An 18,453-nucleotide genomic window follows, 5' to 3' on the forward strand; every position below is an offset into this window, starting at 1 on the left:
CCTTGCCGCGTGCACCATGCAGCCCCCTCACCTCCTCCTCTTCCTCTTTCTCCCGATCCTCCTCCCTGGGATGTGGGCAGACCCAGAGGGTAAGTGGGAGCCCTGGCTCACCTCAACCACTCTTACCACCCCCGCCCTGTCAGAGAACCCCACAAGTTCTGCTCAGGGGAGGCATGGCCGGGCCACTGTGCCATATGGGGGGGGGGGGGGTGGATGATTCCCAGCATCAGAGGGCCACCTCCCATCGTGCACCACCCAAACATGCCTTGTCCCTGCCCACCCTTCCTACCTCCAGCTCAGGACTTCTGCCTCACCAGCTCCAACACAAGGCCTTGGGCACGCAAGCAGAAGAGACAACAGCGGTCCCCAGCCAGGCCTTGGGTGTGGAGTTACCCTGCAAGATGTCCTCCCCCTGCAGGGAGCCTGTGGGTGGCAGGCAGATCTCAGCTCCACATGCTGCTGAGGGCCTCTTCCAGCAGCCTCTCATTCGTTAGGGAGCTGCACCTGCCAGAGGGTTTTTTGGGCACTGCTGTCACACAGAGAGTTTTACCACAACCCTGTGAGACCTTATGCTTCCAGGGCAGGCAGCATCAGACACAAAAAGTCAGGACTGATCTCTGGGCTTGGCTAGTGTCCTGGCCCTCTCAGGGACCCCCAAACCTGGACAAAATGCCCTTTTCTATCAACCATCCTACATATCCTCTGTACCATGTCCAGATCTTTGGCAGATACAGGTCCTGGCACAAGTGTTTCTCCTGGGGGGAAACATCACTCCAAACTAGCAGCAAGGTGCCCTTTCATCTGCTCTGCACACTAATACAGCAGCTGTGGCCAGGAGGGAGGCATGGAAAGGAGGGGACAAAATGCCTAAAGTCTTCTGCAGGAGACAACCACTTCGCTGAAAGAAAAATAGAGAAGGAAAAAGAGCAGTGAAGTTAGAGGAAGTTCAAACAGGAAAGCAACCCTGAGCAGGATGAAGAGCATAGAATCATAGAAGCGCAGAATGATTTCGGGTGAAAAGGACCTTTAAAGGCCATTTAGTCCAACCCCTCTGCCATGGACAGGAACACCTTCCCTGCTCCAAAGAGCCCCAAACAACCTGGCCTTGAATGTTTCCAGGGATGCGACATCCACCGTATGTCTGGGTAACACGTACCAGTGTCTCACTACCCCTCACTTAAAAAATTTCTTTCTTATTATCTAGTCTGAATCCCCTGTTTCCCCTCCAGCACCTCCACTTCATGTTTCCCCTTTAGCACCTCCACTCAACTCCTTCCTGCACCCTTTCCTGTCTCCATCTTCTCTCCTAGCAGAGCCACAGGTTATCCAGTACCTCCTGACTAGCCTCTTCGCCAACATCAGCTCTGCTGAGGTGTCATGTGTGGCACTTGTAGGGGACATAGCCATCTTAACACTGGATCCGGCCAACTGGAGCATCCACTTCCACTGGCCCTGGGTCAGCCAGGCTGCAGCTGAAGATGACGGGGAAAAGATGATGTCCCAGTACAAAATCGCTCTGCGCAATATGATCCGATTTGTGCATGACACAGTTCAGCAGACAAAACAGCACTGTGAGTACAGAAACGAGCCCTGCCAGACCCCTAGTCCTTCTCCCCACCAGGATGGCATTTGGGAGGATCTCACAGGGTGCAACAGCTGCTGAAACACTGCAGCTGCTGGGGAATATGACTAGCAGGAGTGGGTAGAGCAGCAGACCAAAAATACCCCTTGGGGCTTCTGCCATCTAGCACAAGGAACCCCTCTGTATGTCAGGGAGCTGCCACAAATTTACTGAAGCTGAAGGATTGACACAGCAAAGATCATGAAAGAGAAAACTGGGGGCAAATACTTTGGAGGACAGAATTCTTTTTAAGCAAGCACTCCACACTAGTATCCACTCCATTCCAAGGGGCCTGAGGGCTTGCAGGGTGTCTGGGGTCTCCTGAAGCATGGCCTTACCCCCTGCTGCCCATTGCACCCTGCTTTCCACTGCATCCCCGTACGTGCTCTCAGACACATCCCACCTCATGCCACCCACATTCCACCCACTCATGGGACCTCTCCATTGGCTTTGCCGTTGACAGACCCCTTGGTGGTTCAGTTCCGTGCAGGCTGTGTGCTGTACCCCAATACGACAAGCCAGGGCTTCCTGAATGTTGGCTGGGATGGCAGAGACCTCGTAGCTTTTGAGGTAGATAAACAGGGCTGGAAGGCCCGGCAGCCATCCCAGGTGGCAGAGCTGGTCAGCAAGAGCCTCAACAGACAGAAGTCTCTCAGAATACTCCTGGAGCACCTTCTCTCTATCTGGGTATGCCAGAGCAACTTCCTCATCCTGAAGAGGTATGGGAAGGAAATTCTAGAGAGACAAGGTGAGACCACCCTGACCCTGCAACAGCCAGCCCAAAGGCCCCCACACTGGGGCCCAGCTGTGCCCCACCCCTTTGCTCTCACTCCCCAGAGCTGCCTGTGGCCACGGTCTTCGCCCGCACCCCCAGCCTAGACCAGCTGCTGCTTGTTTGCCATGTCACTGGCTTCTACCCCCATCCCATCAGCGTGGCCTGGCTGCGGGATGGCCAGGAGGTGCCTCCGGGCCCGGTGCTCAACACCAGCACCATCCTGCCCAACGCTGACCTCACCTACCAGCTCCGCAGTGTTCTGGCCGTGGCCCCCCGTGATGGGCACAGCTATGTCTGCCGTGTGCGCCACCACAGCCTGGGCACCCGCAGCCTTCTCATCCCATGGGGTAGGTGCCACCCATGGGGGATGGGATGCAGGCTGCAGATAGCAGCCCCTAGCCCTGTGAGGGGCAGCTCCTGATTGGCGCTGCCACCCTCACACAGTCACCCTCTTCTCTCCCTGTCCCAGAAAACCGCAGTGCAGCTCCAACCATCAGCATCACCATTGCAGTGCTGCTTCTTGTGGCCACAGCCTTTGCTGGGGGTTTTTGGTGGTGGAAGCGCAGGTGAGCTCTCCCTCCCATCTCCTGCTGTAAGATTTATGGGCATAAAGGTCGGTTCAGGGGTTGCAGCAGCTCTGTAGGGGGGAAGTCCCTGACTGTCACCACAGCTCACACATAGTCTTTGCAGGAAAGGTAACGAGGCTGCATGGGAGACCCAGGAATTCATCATTTGAGGTCTTGCTGCCCACACAGCAACAGCTGCTTGCTCTCTATTCTTACTTCATGTCCCACTCCTGACCCATCAGCACCAACACAATTTTGTTCTGGAAAACCACCACATTAAACAGCTATAAACTTCTTCTGATACATATGGTTCCTGTGTCTCTCACCCTTCTTCCCCCCTCAGGAGCTTTTCTCAGGAAACTCCTCAGCGCACTACAGATACTCCCTATTGCAGGCAGAGACTCTTCCTGGACTTTGGTTGGTCTCCATCTGGCATGTCAGGAGAAGCCAGTCCTCTGACAGCCCCTTCCACATCTCTCCATGGCCAGTGTCTATTCCTGACAGGGCAGTCACAACCCAAGGCCAGACCACTGTGGGGTTGCTGAGTGAGATGTGTGATGGTGCAGGCCACAAATCAGGGAGAGATGGAGAGATGTGAGCTCTTCACTGGGGAGACAAGGGAAGGGAGGAACCAAGTAACACCCCTGACATCCCTGACACATTTTGAGCACGCTGAGCTGCTCCATCTCCAGGGCTGACCTCACCCTTTAGATCAGGATCTCTTCCACTTCTGACGCCTGCCCCATGCTTCCTTCCTGTCTCTGTAAAAGCTGGAAGGATGGGGGATTGTCACCCTTCCACTATGCCTGACAGCTATGAAAGAGCCATGCTGAGGCTCTGGGAGACTCTGAGCAACACACCCCACAGCAGGATGTGATTGTCATCAGTTCATTTTGTATTGTCCATTGCTCCTTCCTCCTCACCCTGCTCCAGTGTGGAGTCCCCCTTACAGGAGACAGTGTTCCACAAATGTCTCCAGCATGGGTCCTTTCTGTGGGCTGCAGTTCTTCACAAACTGCTCCACATGGGTCCTTTCTATGGGGTAACTCCTTCAGGAACAGGCTGCTCCAGTGTGGATTGCCCTCAGGGTCACAAGTTCTGCCAGGAACCTGCTCCAGCACAGTGTCTCCATAGGGTCGCAGTCTCTCTCAGGCACACCCACCTTCTACGACATTGGACTCCTCCAAACTCTGCAGGTGGATCTCTGCAGGTGTGGACCTTCATGGGCTGCTGCAGGACAGCTGCTTCCCCAAGGTCTTCACCACAGGCTGCTCGGGGACCATCTCTGCTCAGTCGCCTGGAGCCAGCAGGGTCCCTGCCGGGCCACTCCCGAGCGAGCTGCCAAGGGTGACCCGGACTGCACCTGACGTCGCCTGGTGCCCGGGAGAGCCCCTGCGCCTCTGCTCCGCCCGCCTCACGCTTCCATTGTCTAGCCACGGCCCGCTCGCCAATGCCATTCGTGCTCCTTCTGCGTCACCGGTCACCGGGCGAGCGTGGGACAAGCACGGCGGGGAGGTGGGGCTGACCCGGACCCCAAGTCATTGCCCTCGGCCCTATCCCACCCGCCGGCCTGCGCTTCCAACCGCTCGCTGTGGCTTCCTGCCGATTCCGCATGTCCCTGGATCCAGACCTCAGTCACCCCCAGCACCGAAGAGCCGGAGATGAGCCCAAGGCGTTTCTCGCCTCAGCTCCAGATTTCAAGATAAAGGCAAAAAGCCAGGAAGATGTTTGCAATTGTCAGGCCTGCTTAAAAACCCAAAGCCATGCTCCATCACCTGTCTTGGGGAGCCAGAGAGACATGACATGGTGAAATAATCCAACCATTTGGTCCAGAATGATTACAGCATTGTGGACCTCATTGTCATGACATTGTTTCCCTCTTTCTCTCTTTCTGTATGCACATACCTATATGTATGAATACAAAGCATGTGTATAAAACTGCTGAAAATTCAAACTTCCAAATTTCATACCAAAGCAATGAAATCTCCTGTTTGGGTGGGTTATCCTGCAATCCCCACCTCTTTTGAGAAACATTTCTTGCTAGTGGATGTGCCAGGCAGAAATCTGAGACACCAAGGTACTATCATCTTTGGGGACTGACACCATCAAATGAGCTTCTAATGAGCTCCAGGGTAAAGCCTTTATTGTAAAATAAATTAATTGATGGATATTATAAACTGAAGAGATTAAAGCTTACCTGATCTGTGATCCTTTTATCCCTCATTCAAACAGGGTCTCTGAATGCTTTCAAAACCTTCTCGCTAATACCAGTTTATTCGCAGCTGACTGCAAACCAGGGACAAACTTCTCAGGGGTCAGAAGGTGCCTTTGAACGGATATTTAAATTCTGATCCAGCCATACCCTACAGCCCTACTGATGACCTTGAGTAAGAACAAGGCCTATACACTAATGATCAGGGTTTCTTAGGCCATTGGTTTCTCCCAGATGGTCACTAATCCCCAGGAAATGCATTCCCACCTAAGTTGTTAATACCTAATTAACACCCCCCAACGGTGATATCTCTGTCTAGATACAAGTTTTCTATTCCCCCTTAAAGGCATTGAAGACCTCAATACTTTCCAATCAAGGCACACACTTTTCAAGAAGCACAGCAGCCTATCAGTTGCACTCCAATTACTGGGAAATAAGATCCACGTGGTGTCTACATATGTCAGATGAGACTTTGTACATCTGCAGAAAATGCATTAGTCATTAAAAACCTCCGATCCCAGGACTGCATATACATTCCAGATCCCTCTCTCAATGTCCCAGTGGAAGTTACAATGCAGACAATGACTGTCAGCTTTGGTAACCTTTCTTGGAATAAATGTTTTTTCAGGACTTCCTTCAGCTCAACCAAGCCAAGCAGCAGAGAGCAATCATGATGAAGTGGTTAATAAATTACCTTCTTTTCACTCCTAGTGGGTAACTCAAGTCTTACTTCCTGCATCCATGATAACTGTTAAAAAATACCAAATCCTTCTGGTTATTGCACACAGCACAGGTTTCACAGCATCTTTTTTCAGTCCTGTGGAGGGATGGGATATTTGGAGCCCCATTTTATAGAGGAACTAAAGCAAATGGAGAGGAGCTAATCCTCCCTCCTTTTGCATGCTCTGGTCAAATAACCTGATATGGTTTTCAGAGCACATGGAAGGATGTAGGTGACCCCTCCACTACTCCTCATATGGGAGAGACACCACGTGCATCTCTGCCAGCAGGGTGTTAAGCTTTTCACCTGATGCCAGTTTCTCCAGACCTGCTTGTTAAATTTTTCTGTCTTAGGCAATTTCTCCATCACATTCTTCAGCAATGTCTGCCTTATTACTGGCCTGCAAAAATGAATTACCACCTTCCCTTCCATGCTTTCCACAGCAGTTCAGCACAGTGGAAAATGCATTTGCATCCACAATTTATGACAGAGAAACCTAAATTATTCTTTCTAAGGTACTTCCTGTTTGGAGCAAACATATTTAGATAAGGAGAGAGAGCCATCTCTCTGTCATTTGTTTCCTACAAATAATCTGAACTTAGTAAATTCTGGCCTGAATTTTGGAAGCACATCCATCCTTGGTTAATAACACATCTCTTTATTGCCTTCTCTATTTTGTTATTTCTTGTCCTCTTGAAATCTCTCTAAGAGGTCCAGGGCCGATGCTTGTTGTGCACATGAGCTGCCTGCACCATGATCCCAGAACTGAGTGACTGGGAAAGGATGCAGAAACTGTTTCAGTCATGCTGCAAAATTACTTGTTCCAGATATTTCCTTCTGTAAACATGCTTCGAATTTTAATAATTGTCTCAAAATTGGACAAGAGATAATTTCTCTTCAATTGGACAAGAGATAATTTCTCTTCAATTTCTCTTCAGTGACTAAATAGACACATTTCCTATTTCTCCCTCCAGTATAGAAATTGGGTAAACATGCTAAAAGGATCCAGCCAATTATTATAGCCAGTTTGACCCCTAATTGCTCTTGTGCTTTCCTGAAGGTAAAATAAGAAGCTCTTAAACTCTATGTTCAAGGCCACAGCAACTCACCAGACAATCATCACACATACCAGAGAAAGAAGGGCCAGGAATCCCAGTGGATCCTATTAATCCTTTGACATTACTATTTACCTCAGTTTAGCCCTTTTTCTGGTGGTTTTGTTTTGTGTTGTTTTGTATAGTGTGGGAGTTTTTTTCTGTTCAGCCCATGTGTCTGAACTAGTAGCATGCTTATTTTACCTGGCAGCTAGAATCAGTCAGCGCCATACACAACATCACCTTCCACCAGCTCAGACCCATGTCCATGGTTCATACAGCTTTCTTGGAATGTTTCTCTGATGATAGCTTACATTAGCTTCACTTTTGCTACCCACTCCCAATGGTCTGTATTGGGATTGCAGTTCCTGTGCATCTGTGCTTGTGGAAGTGGGTTGTGTCTGATGTTTTCAAGGTATTTTTCCCCAGACCTAAAGGCAGCATCCTGTGGAATGGCAGAGAGATGGATGGAGGACAGCAGTTCTGCCATGGAAGCCTTGGACCAAGGGCTCTTGCCACTGGAGGTGACAGTTTGCCACCTGGAAGTTGCTTTTCCTTTCTCATGCTGTTGGCAAGAGCAACAGCTGTCTGTGAAGAGCAGCATTTCAACTGGCAGTGAGCAAAACTGAAGGCAGTAGCAGCTCTAGCAACTGTAATTTTGAGGGCAACACAGATGGATTTAATACCAGAGTAAAGCTGAAATCTGAAGATATCTCTCTCTCTTTTTCCTCTCTCATTTCTCCCTCTTCCGCCAGCCAGAGTGACCTGACAATTTGTGCTAATTCATCAGCTGATTTAGCTCTTTGCTTGGAAATTTTGTTGTAGATGACAGAGGTCACCTTAAGTCAACAATCAGAGTCCCTGTGATAATAGCCTGAGGATGGAGATATCAGCTCCCTTTCAGTACTGGGATCTGGTTTCCTTCATGCTACTTGTCTTTTGGCAGGGTGGATTTTTATTTTGGGGGGGTTCTGTGTTTTGGGGTTTTAAAAAATTTCTTTGGACTGTCTGTGTATAAAGATCTCAACCAAAGAGAAATACATACTGCACTGAACAATAGTATGTTAAATGTTAATCTTCATAGCTGTGATAAACAGTGAAAGAGCATTCAAGTCATTACACCAATCTTCATTAAGTATCTTGGTGCTGACAGATTATTTCTCTGGAATTTACTTGTTGTGTAGAAGAGAAGGAAAAAACTTTTCTTCTCCTAAAACCCCCTTTGAGTGTTTCCAAGGTGAGCATGCAGTACCTTTTTTCCCCTCCAGAATGAGTTTTAATACTTTGAAAAATAATGTGGTTTTTTTTTAATCTTACATAGGCTACATATACTGAACAGTCTAGAGGATTTTAAGTTCATTTTCACCTAGGGTCATTACCATACCTTTACCAAACATCTAAGCAGTCCCAAAGTCTTATGCCTAAAGTTGGGTTTTTTCCTGTCGAAAATAAGATGAGAAATTTGGAACAGCTTGCTAGGGTTTCTTATGGCTGTTTCAGGGTCAACTTAAAGACTTTATTGTTCTGGTGTTTGCTATAGCTAAGCTGTACACAAATGCAGTGGATAAAAAAAGAGATTGAAATTATGATGTGCTGTACCACCCTAATTGTGGTACACTTGAATTTATCTAAAGTAATGTATGAAAAGAAAGACATCTAGAAGGAGTTTCCTGTCTGCAGTGACCACAATTTAAATCACAGGTTAGATTGGTTTACACATTCAGATACCTGAATGTTTTCCAGCATTGGATTAGAGTGCCTACCTGCTCTGGGATTTGGACTGAGGTTAAATAAAATTAGCATTGCAGGGCTTTGCCTTTGCTATGACTTTTCCACTAGGGAAAATGTTTTCTGCAGGTTAACTTCCACAAGAAGAAACACTACCCAAATTTATTTTAGCATTCAAGATGTTTCTTATATAATTCTACCACTTTGTTCTCAGTGGATAGCTTTAAAATCTCAACAGGAAAAAGAAGAGCAACAATCTCCAGCTGTCGTGTAAGTCTTCATCACCAAAGTTCACTTGGCCATGACACCTTGAATCAGTGGAGTGGCAGCTAAGTCTTTGCATTGATGGAGTTTGGGGACAGTGACCTGGGGAAATGGGCAATGGTCTCTGGCTGTGCTCAGGAGCAGGTGGTGGGCACTAGCCAGGCTATACTCCTCCACTCATACAAGCTTTTACTATCCTGCATCACTACCTTGAAGGATGATGGGAACCTTAACTTTGACAAGTTACTCCAGTTTTCTGAAAATGGGCTGGAATGCTTTCAAATTAGCTATTGCAGTATTTATAGTTTCTGCCTTTGCATCTTGGGCAGTTTATAAAATAAGAAAGTTTGAAACCTAGAAAAAAGCAATAGTTCTAGATATGACCTAGAAAACAAATTACCCAGTGAAGTTTCTTGTGCTATGATGAGTTCATCAGCTTATCTCTATTAACCCCTCAAAGTAGTTAGATCTCACAATTCACTTGTAATCCCAGAAATATTCAGGATGTGAACTGAAGCTTTGTGTCCTGAGAGCAAGTCATTACATGCAGGTTTCAGTTTAGGAGAGGGAGGAGCACTGAAGGGTAGCTAATGTGCTTGAGCACAGAGCTGCAGAGAAAACCTGGAATGAAGGCTCTGAAAGTATGAGGTAAAAGAAAACAAGCCAGTATTTATTATTAAAAATATCTTAACGATGAATCAGTTGTTAATGGGTGGGACTAGCGATGCTAACTGCTTGGGCAGACAGAAAAAAAACATAAAAGGCCATGAAGAAATCCTAATACTGAAAAACAGTGCGTGGAGGAGAGGTAATGCTGTTATTTTCCCACTTATCTTTATCAAAGAATCAGAATGTTTAAACCCCTAAAAACATTTTGTGACAGTCATGATGGTACAGAGGCACACAAGAGTAAAAATGCCTTCTACTGAGAATTCTGAAAGTAAAAAACTAAAGGAATTTCACATGCACACTCTAGGCTGAGGACACTGATTTGCTGCTTCTAAGGTCTGGGTGACTGAGTGTCACATCAGTGCTCACAGACAAATGCATAGCTGCACTTGATGCACAGGGAGCTCCAGACAGTGTCAGGACCCTGAAGAAAAACTGACCAAGGCAGCTTTATGATTAACAGGCAGCATTCAGCCGTGACACAGCTTATTCAAGGAATAAGCGCAGAGGCAGAAGTTCAAAGTAGCTTGAAAAAACCCTGCAGCTGTGAGTAAATATGTTGCTATATGTTTGAGGCATTGTGGAGTGCTCAAACACGTTATTGTTTTTATTATGCTTGCTATTTGCTCACCAGTTCATTACCGATTGTTTTTGACACTGGAAGAAAATCCAAGCCGCACTTGCAGTATGAAGGGATGATGAAGCTGTAGGGCTCCTGACCATGGGAGTGAGGCATCTTCCCACCCCACAGGGACACAACCCACCTTTATGGCGCTGCTTAGGAATTGCAATGGTCTAACTAGTAGAGGTTTGTCTCTGTTCAGTCATCACTATGCTTTAGAAATTAGTTCTACTCATGGTGCCCCAATGAGTGTCCCAGTGCCTGGGCTTTTGCCACCAAATGTTCCCAGTGGGTGTAACCTGGGGCAAAGACTGATGCCATTTTCCTCACAAGATGGCAAATCCTTTTCAGGCAGCACATTACAGCTGCCCAAGTGTCACTGTCCCATGGCTGGTCACGGCACTGGCTCTTAATCCAACCTATCCCTCCTTTCATCAGGTAGCTCAGCCATAGAGGAACACCTTGTCCTGTGGCCGTGGTTATCCTCAGGATGACTCGGGGGACATGGTTTGGTCCCGGTCGGTGAGCAGAGAACGCCTGGTAGCAGATATTCCACCCCTAGACGCACAACACCGGGAACAGTGGGATGCTGGAAGCTCTCATGTGGGGCTGGCTGGTATGGGGCTGGTGCCAGTCCTCTGTGACCCTCTGTCCTCTCAGTGCTGCTGTGGCACCGCCCGCCGCACCGGAACGTCTTCCCCCCCACACACTGTGGTGCTCGGGCCTCATCTTTCATACCTAGCTGATCCCCATGCTTTCTCAAACCCGCCACGAAAGCCCTCCTGAGCGTGGTCCGGGCCGCCAGGGCGTGTGCACAGGGTATGTGCCCGTGGTCCTGGGGCCTGTGCCCGAATTTGTATCCGGGGTCACTGGGGGGGCCTGAGGTGCGTTCGCTGTCCGGCCAGGCCGTCCCCGGGCACCGCCGGCCCTATGCTCTCGCCGTCGCGCTACCCCGCGCCGCCCGGCAGAGGTCGCTCTCCTCCTCTCCCGCCACCACCCTCGCTTGTCGCGGTGCTTGCCGGGAGCTGTAGTCCAGCAAGTCGCGCGGTGCGCGGCGCGGCGAGTATTGAGGACTCCCACTCCCAGCGTCCCGCGGGGCGCCGGCCCGGCCGTGCCTTTTGAATGATTTCACTGCCTTCGGCGCTTGCGGCGAGTGCAGCGGTGGCGGGCGGGATCCGGGGAGGATCTGCGGCGGGTGCGGCGCGCGCCTGGCCCGTCGATGGCGGCCCGAGCGGGCCCTGCCGTGGCCGCCTGCGAGCCGTGCCGCTGTTAGGAGTGGTAAACGGGCTGCGCGTTCACCCCTTCGCCCATCCGCCTCGGCGGCCGGCGGTCCCTCCGCCGACATGTCGCTGGCCATGGAGGAGGAGGAGTACGCCCGGCTGGTGATGGAGTCGGAGCCCGAGTGGCTGCGGAGCGAGATCAAGCGTCTTTTCCAGGAGCTAGGCGAGACCACCCGGGAGAAGATCCAGGCGGCGGAGTACGGGCTGGCAGTGCTGGAAGAGAAGCAGCAGTTGAAGCAGCAGTATGAGGAGCTGGAGCTGGAGTATGAGACCATCCGCACCGAGATGGAGCAATTGAAGGAGGTGAGGCGGAGCGGCGGCAGGTGGGCGGCCTGGTCCTAAGCGCGGCCGTGGCGGGTGGAAGGGCGAAGGCAGCGCGGAGCGGTGGGAACGGGGCCGCTTTGGAGTCGGGGGGCGGCAGGCTGAGGGTTCCCGGGGCTGCTGTGGGGCGACCGGCGGGTTCCCAAGCCGGTCTGGCTCTGGCAGGGCGGTTGCCCCTGCCCCAGAATGACAGCTCCGAGGTGCCTGGCTGCAGGCCGGCCCAGAAGAGGGAAGGGATGGGAAAAAAAGGCCTTTCTGCTCCAACCCCCGCTCCGGTGAAAGGGGAGGAAAGCGGGTAGACGCTTTTCTTTCTCTTTCCGTCCTGTTCCGTTCCGCCTCGGGATCCGGGAGGTGGCCCGCCTCAGGGCTGCTGTAGGGCGAGAAGCCGGGTCGGCGTTGCCCCTCCCCGGGGTTGGGGCTGCCGCCACCGCGCCCCCGAGCAAAACCCAAGCAGGCGGCGGGGGGCGAGGGCCGGGACCAAGGTGCGGTGGCGATGCTGTCATATGCCTGCTTTTGTGTGGAAGGAGAAATCTTACGTTGGTGTTAATCACTTACTCAGTGGGGACCACCACGAAAATAATACAGCAGACTTCAGTTCATATAGCTTTGGTGCAGGTCCTGCCGTTGGCATATTTTTTTATTACTTTCTATTTTAAGGGAAATTCCAGACCTAATCTGTACAGGAGAGTAAAGTTTGTCAGTAGAAACCCTGTATTAGGCAATTTGCATATTGAGTTCTTCTCATGCAAGATCTCCTCTAGGTGTGGAATGTGGGAAAAGTGCTGTCAGGGGAGCAGTCAGAGAATGCATAGTGGTGGTTTGCGCTCCTTATGAGCTAATCCTGTCAGCCCACTGTAGAGCATGGCCCATGGGAACTTGTCTGCGCATAGCTTTGTTTGGTTCAGTGATTTGGCATGCAGGCAAACCTTGTCCTGCTTTTCAGCTGATTAAGGCCTTGCCTTGTGATACAGCCTAAGAGGTGAATATAGGTGGATTTGACCCGTGCAAATCGTATCCAGTGGGACTTAGCTTTAATTTATTCAGTTGGAGATGGATTTGAAGTAAAATCAGAATACAGTATTTCAAAGGAAAAATAAATGCTTGTAAGTGACTGGTACAAAATCAGCTGAATTGGTGAATGCCCTCCCTTCCTGCTTACTATATATCTTTTGGTCTTGTAAAAAAAGCTTTATTTTGCTTTTATTGGATTAAACAAGTATAAGCAAAGAGATTAATTACTTTGAATACATGTCTATAAACTTTTTAACTAATTATGCAAGCTGAACGGATATGCTGCTGTTCCTAAAGCCACTTGAGACCAGCACAGTTACAGCAGCATACCAGAGCAGAAACTTGGAAGGCAAGGGCAGAGGCAGTTGTAGAGTTGAGCTCAAGGGAGAGAGAAGTCAGTAAACCTAGTTGTTTGGTGGAATGTGAGACAGCGTGGAGAGGTTATGGGACTGGCCCAACCTCATTCAGCAAGGCAGTGCCTGACACACCAGTGGGAGCCAGGATGCCTCCATCACAGGTAGTGCTTTAGTCACTGGGCTGTGCTATGTGTGTTTGGGCATTACATGTTTTGACTTGCAGATGGAAAAAAGCTTGATGATACTGTCTTTTTATTCGTTTAGGGCTGTAACAATTGAGAAGCTTGTAAAAGCGTTTAAAAAGAAAAAAAAAAGGCAGAATCAGCAATGATTCACTCTTTTTGCTTTTAACATTTTGAAGGATTTGCTTTGTGTGTTCATGTCCTGCTCTAATTAAGTCAAAACCTGGGAAGCAGACAATTCTGGGAACAGCTTGAGGGCTCTGATAGACTACTCAGGGAAAGAGCATTGCTACTCTAGCTTTCTTGTGATGCTGTGCAGGAATCTGGTTTGCTGTAGATCTTGTAAACCTTTAGCAGATGTATGAAGCATGTGCTTGGAGAAGGAATTTATCATTGTTGCTGTTTTATGCAACTTCTTGTTTTTCCCACACTCAGTTAGAGGAACGCTGCATATGAGACTTCCTACGTGTCATGCTCCAACCTAAAGGGACTCCACCTTGGCTTACTTAAGTTGTTCTTGGGGAGTGTGGGAGATTGATGTGAAACCAGAACAGTATTGCTTTCCATCTCTTGCTTCTTAACCGTGACTTCATGCAGCCTTTTAAGGTATAGCCCTTTTAGTCTCTATAGAGCTTACTTTGTTCATCTGTGTTGAGAGAGCTAAGCGGCACAAGGCCATGTTAGGCAGGGTGCGGGGCAAGCATGCGGTGGTTTTCTGTCCTGCTGGGTATTGTAGGTTTGGATATGCTTTAATTAGTTTAATATTATTAATAACTCCTGTATCATGGCCCTATTCATACCATAGGTAAATGGGTTCAGAGCGTAGGAACTTTATGATACAGTTTGTTGAAAGTACAGGCTTTTCTGCTGTAGTCATCAGATCTTTCTGGCCAGATTCTCCTCCTTGCCACCCAGTCCCCAATGTGTCAGAAGTTCAGAGCCTTAACCTCCACTGTTGTATCCCTTTGGTAAGTGTGAATGGTGTTGTCAGAGCGGTATTCCGTTTGGTAAAGGTGTCTGTGTACTCTCAGTATTTGCAATCCAAGTTGTCCTGGTGAAAATGGGGAGCTGCTCTGTCCTTGCCATGCTGAACCTCCACACCAACCCCTTTTTAACAGGGGTCAGGTTTTCTCTAAGTTTGTTCTTTTACTTGTGTGTGTGCTGACTTGATCTCATATATCTTTTAAGGTACTTTCTGCTGCATTTCTTCTGTCATTTTATTTGACAGAACAAAACTGAAATACAAACTGTCTTCCAAGGAAGACTTACTGTTATTTGCAGTACCACCTTTGCTTTTGTAAAAAGGAATTAATTTCAAACTGTAGTAAAGATTATGATAAATGTTTTCCCTAGTTCAGAGAAATAAGATACTGGTTTTCTTGTAGTAAAATACTACATTGTGTTGTGAACATATAATTTTATTCATTTTTTGCTCCCTCTAGGAGATGAAGTAACTTAAGTTTTTTCTTTAGGCTTTGTTTCAGCTGGTAAGTCACCCTGCAAGCCTTTGTGATATTGCCAATTATATAAATGACAGGGCCGACTACATGCCTGAGCAGAGACTCTTTTCTTACGTGTATGATACATATGAGCACACCTTTGAGCACTCCAGCTCACAAAGTGATTGTCTGAGGATTCAGTTACTGCTTTCCTGATGATTTGTGGGGGAATGTGGCGTGGAAAGTTTGCTTGAAAAAGAAGTTATCGGCTTTGCTCAGTACTTCAGGGTTGCTTTGAGATGTCAGATTCATAACCAGCTACTAGCTCAGTTATGAAACTGGCTGCTGTCCAAAGCTCCTTTCTGATTAAGAGGTTTTCTTGTATTGGGGATTGTAGAATTATGTTTAAACCCTTGGAAAACATGGGTGTTATGATTAATTGTTTCTGTAACAATGCAAAAATTCATAAGTGGACTATGTCTATCCTTAAAGTCTAAAAGCGTATGTTAATGTGTCACAGTTAGCGTAACATAGATGGTTTGTGGTTTTTAAGGGGGGAACAAGCTTACAAGAATACTGACAATGATCTCCACAGGACTCTTAATTTCTTTGTGTGGTAACAGTGGCCCTTGTTTCTGGTTTTTGCTTTTAAGAATCATGTATTGACTTTAATGCCATTTTATGACTTCTCTGTAGGTGATACCTGGTTAATCTTGCAAGCTGACTTTAAAAAAACCACTCAGATAAGACCTTGCTGTTTCATTTCCCATGAAGCCCAGGTGGGGTGTATGATGAAGCTGAGGTGATGTGTCCCAGGCTGTAATATTTCTGCTGTTTGAGTTTATCTTGAGGTGGGCTGTAGAAGATCTCTGATCGCTGACAGAAGTTTTGCTTAATTGACTTACAGATGTACTAGTTAATTTGGTACGTTATATTTCATCCAGGCTGGTTTAACATTTCATTATGTTACATTTTATTAATGTAACGTTTAACTGTGCTTCTTCAGAAGTGAAGGAGAAATCATTACCTTTCCTGTCTACCTCATGTAGTGCTGTGTACCTTGTAGACAGACATTGTAAACTGCTTGCTGAAGTAGCAGTGATTTTCCCCGCTGGATTTATCCAGTGCATTTTGCCAGTTTGTACTGCTGTGCTCATTTTGTGTGTAAGAACATAAAGGCAAAGAGGGAAGAAACAGCTAGGCTAAAGGTACCCAACAAACTCATGACAGGCTGGGATTAGACCCTCTGTGCACATGAATCAATGCTGGATTGACCAAGTCTTTGTATTTAATTGTGGTAAATAATGATGTTCAGTTTCAGTACGTCTAAGCTTCAGGTACACATCTGCAGCCTCTTCCTATTAAATATTCAGGTGATATATTGATTCCTGCTGAAAGGAAAGGATGTTAATATTTTTGAGATTGCCTGTAACTTTGCAGCGCTGTTAAAATCAAAGGATTTAATAAAATAAATGTTTACTTAAATAGGCCAGTTTAGGTGAAATTTAATTCTGGTTATACAGATGTAAATTTGGAGTGGGAAACGTACAACTGCAAATTGAATTTAGGAAACGGAAAGCAAATTTGCACATATTAAGTGAAAATGGTTATGCTTTAGTGAATCTGTCTTGGGGACTTAGTGATGATTGTTACTTGGACTTCAACACCTGCCACGCTTGAAATGTTAGAACACAATTGCTGTCTCTACTGTCAAATCAGACTGAAAGCTATGGGTGGGGTAAGCAAAATATTCCTGTGTAAATTAAGCCTCTTATATTTTGATAAATCATAGTTGCTTTATGTGAAGAATAGCACCCCTGATATTAATCTGATGTTTGCAGTGATATAGACACTTAGTACCATGTTTTGGAAAAGCTACTTTTCTCACATATCCTTATTTAGGAAGAAACCAAAATTTAGGAAGAAACCAAAATGTGAAAAATTAAATGTTCCAATTCTTCCTGGTGTACTAGAAATAGTAACCTGTAATGTTTCATGTTACTAAATTTATTTTCTTTGCTGTTGTTCTTTGAACTGCCTTTCTTAAAAATAAGAAATAATATTTTTGAAATTATGATTTCAGATTATTTTATGAAATTGCTGGATGTTCTTCTTGGTCTTTTCCTGATAAAATTAACTATACCTTATGTATTAGAACAACCATAAGTATTTGGATGAATAGTAAGGAACTTTTAAAACTTATTTTAAAAACCTCCATGTTTCTGCAGAAGTGGTTTTCCCTAAATTGCTCTCAGCTGTAGTCTCAGCTGAGAGCTGGGTCTTGGGGAAAAGTCATGTTTTACTTTTGGTTTGTGGTGCTTGTCTGTGACTTGGCCCAAAATGAGGTCTGTCCCTGACCGCTAGTAGACATTAGATAATTTGTTTCTAAGTTTCTTCATTAAGTTTAACCCGAGGTTTTGATGTTTGTCAGCAGTTGTGCAATTTGCTGCCTGTTTTTTGCCTGGAGGAGTGGCAGCACGGAGTGTTTGCTGTCCGGTGGAGGGGATATAGTAAAACTATGGTGTGGAACTGTGCCAAATTTTCTTTGTTAATTTTCTTTCTTTTGGTTTTGTTCTTAAATTAGGTCAGTACCCCAGTTTGGGTCACAGGCACGTCGTATGTGGCTGTGCAGGTACCACCTCACCTAGAGTGTGTTAAAGCGGCAGCAAACAAGGAATGAGAGGAGCAGCTTCAGCTAGTCTTTCTGCTGGGCTTGGCGGCGAAGCTGCTGCCTTAACACCACAGACAGCAGCTGCACAGTGAGCGGGATCTGTCTGGCCTGGCTGCTGGGAATTAGCAGTCCTGGGGATACTGCAGTGGCAGTGTTGTTCAGGCTGGTGGCTTTGGTTGAGGTCTCTCCTGGGATATAGTCTCTCTTGTAGCATTTCTTGTATTTGCACAAATAAATTGTTCGTTAGAGCCTTGCATTTGGCATCCTTCAATATGCAGTCTGTGAGGATACCTGGGAGCTGGGGCTTGAAGGTGGGATGGGAGGCTGCCTGGGTGTTCAAAGAACAGGGGCAGACCATCTATGCATACGAAACACTAGACCAAATGCTGCACGCTTGTGGCTTCTCTGCACAGGCGCTGCAGGGGAAGATTCCTTCCAAGCAGTATTGCTGAGGACTGGAGTAAACTCAGAGGGCTTCCAACACCCCTGAAGCGGAAGTTTGTGCAACTGCTGATGTGGCAGATGTCCTGCCTGGAAACTGAAAGTCTTAAACCTAGAGTCACTGGTGTTTCATCACATGGGCTGTTGCAGTTTCCTCATTTCAAATCTTGATTCATCCTTTCAAAATCTACGGAAACATGCTTGCTAGTTTCAGGGGTATTAATACCCAATATATCCCTTTGACTTAATACCCAAAATATCCCTTTGACCAGACTTTCTTCTAGTCTGCAAGATAATTCTAATGATTTGGAGAATTGCCTGATTTTACTAGGAGGAGGCTGGAGGGTGGGAACAGCAGTTCTCAAGTCAATGCACTGCCCCCAGACTTAATAAGTTCACAATTTCCTCTTTCACTCTATGGTATGTAAGCTTGTGACTAATCTGTAGCAGCTTCGGACTGTAAAATGGCTTCCAGAGGGT

The 18,453-nt window shown here is 47.2% G+C and overlaps 2 protein-coding genes across 3 annotated transcripts in view; both read left to right on the plus strand.

The window, feature by feature from the left end:
• Positions 1-3,132, plus strand: LOC115908320 (T-cell surface glycoprotein CD1b-3-like). Its single transcript, XM_030956809.1, has 6 exons — positions 1-89; positions 1,311-1,571; positions 2,085-2,369; positions 2,459-2,743; positions 2,866-2,962; positions 3,087-3,132. The coding sequence occupies exons 1-6, from the start codon at positions 17-19 to the stop codon at positions 3,130-3,132; spliced, it is 1,047 nt and encodes a 348-aa protein (XP_030812669.1). The 5' UTR covers positions 1-16.
• An 8,301-nt stretch (positions 3,133-11,433) lies between these two features.
• BICD2 (BICD cargo adaptor 2) overlaps positions 11,434-18,453 on the plus strand; it is a 51,468-nt gene continuing 44,448 nt past the window's right edge. For both annotated transcript variants that reach the window (XM_030956583.1, XM_030956584.1), the window contains exon 1: positions 11,434-11,855. In XM_030956583.1, coding sequence (XP_030812443.1) covers positions 11,616-11,855 — 240 coding nt within the window. In that variant the 5' untranslated portion in view covers positions 11,434-11,615. The remainder of the gene's footprint in view (positions 11,856-18,453) is intronic.

The sequence above is a fragment of the Camarhynchus parvulus genome, chromosome 12 (assembly GCF_901933205.1).
Source record: "Camarhynchus parvulus chromosome 12, STF_HiC, whole genome shotgun sequence".
In the NCBI taxonomy this organism is placed as follows: domain Eukaryota; kingdom Metazoa; phylum Chordata; class Aves; order Passeriformes; family Thraupidae; genus Camarhynchus; species Camarhynchus parvulus.

Bases quoted from the DNA above. Each gene is read 5' to 3' on its own strand.
- LOC115908320 (XM_030956809.1), top strand. From the start codon at position 17: ATGCAGCCCCCTCACCTCCTCCTCTTCCTCTTTCTCCCGATCCTCCTC. The intron at 90-1,310 runs GTAAGTGGGAGC...CTTCTCTCCTAG, and splicing joins GATGTGGGCAGACCCAGAGG to CAGAGCCACAGGTTATCCAG. The intron at 2,744-2,865 runs GTAGGTGCCACC...TCCCTGTCCCAG, and splicing joins CAGCCTTCTCATCCCATGGG to AAAACCGCAGTGCAGCTCCA.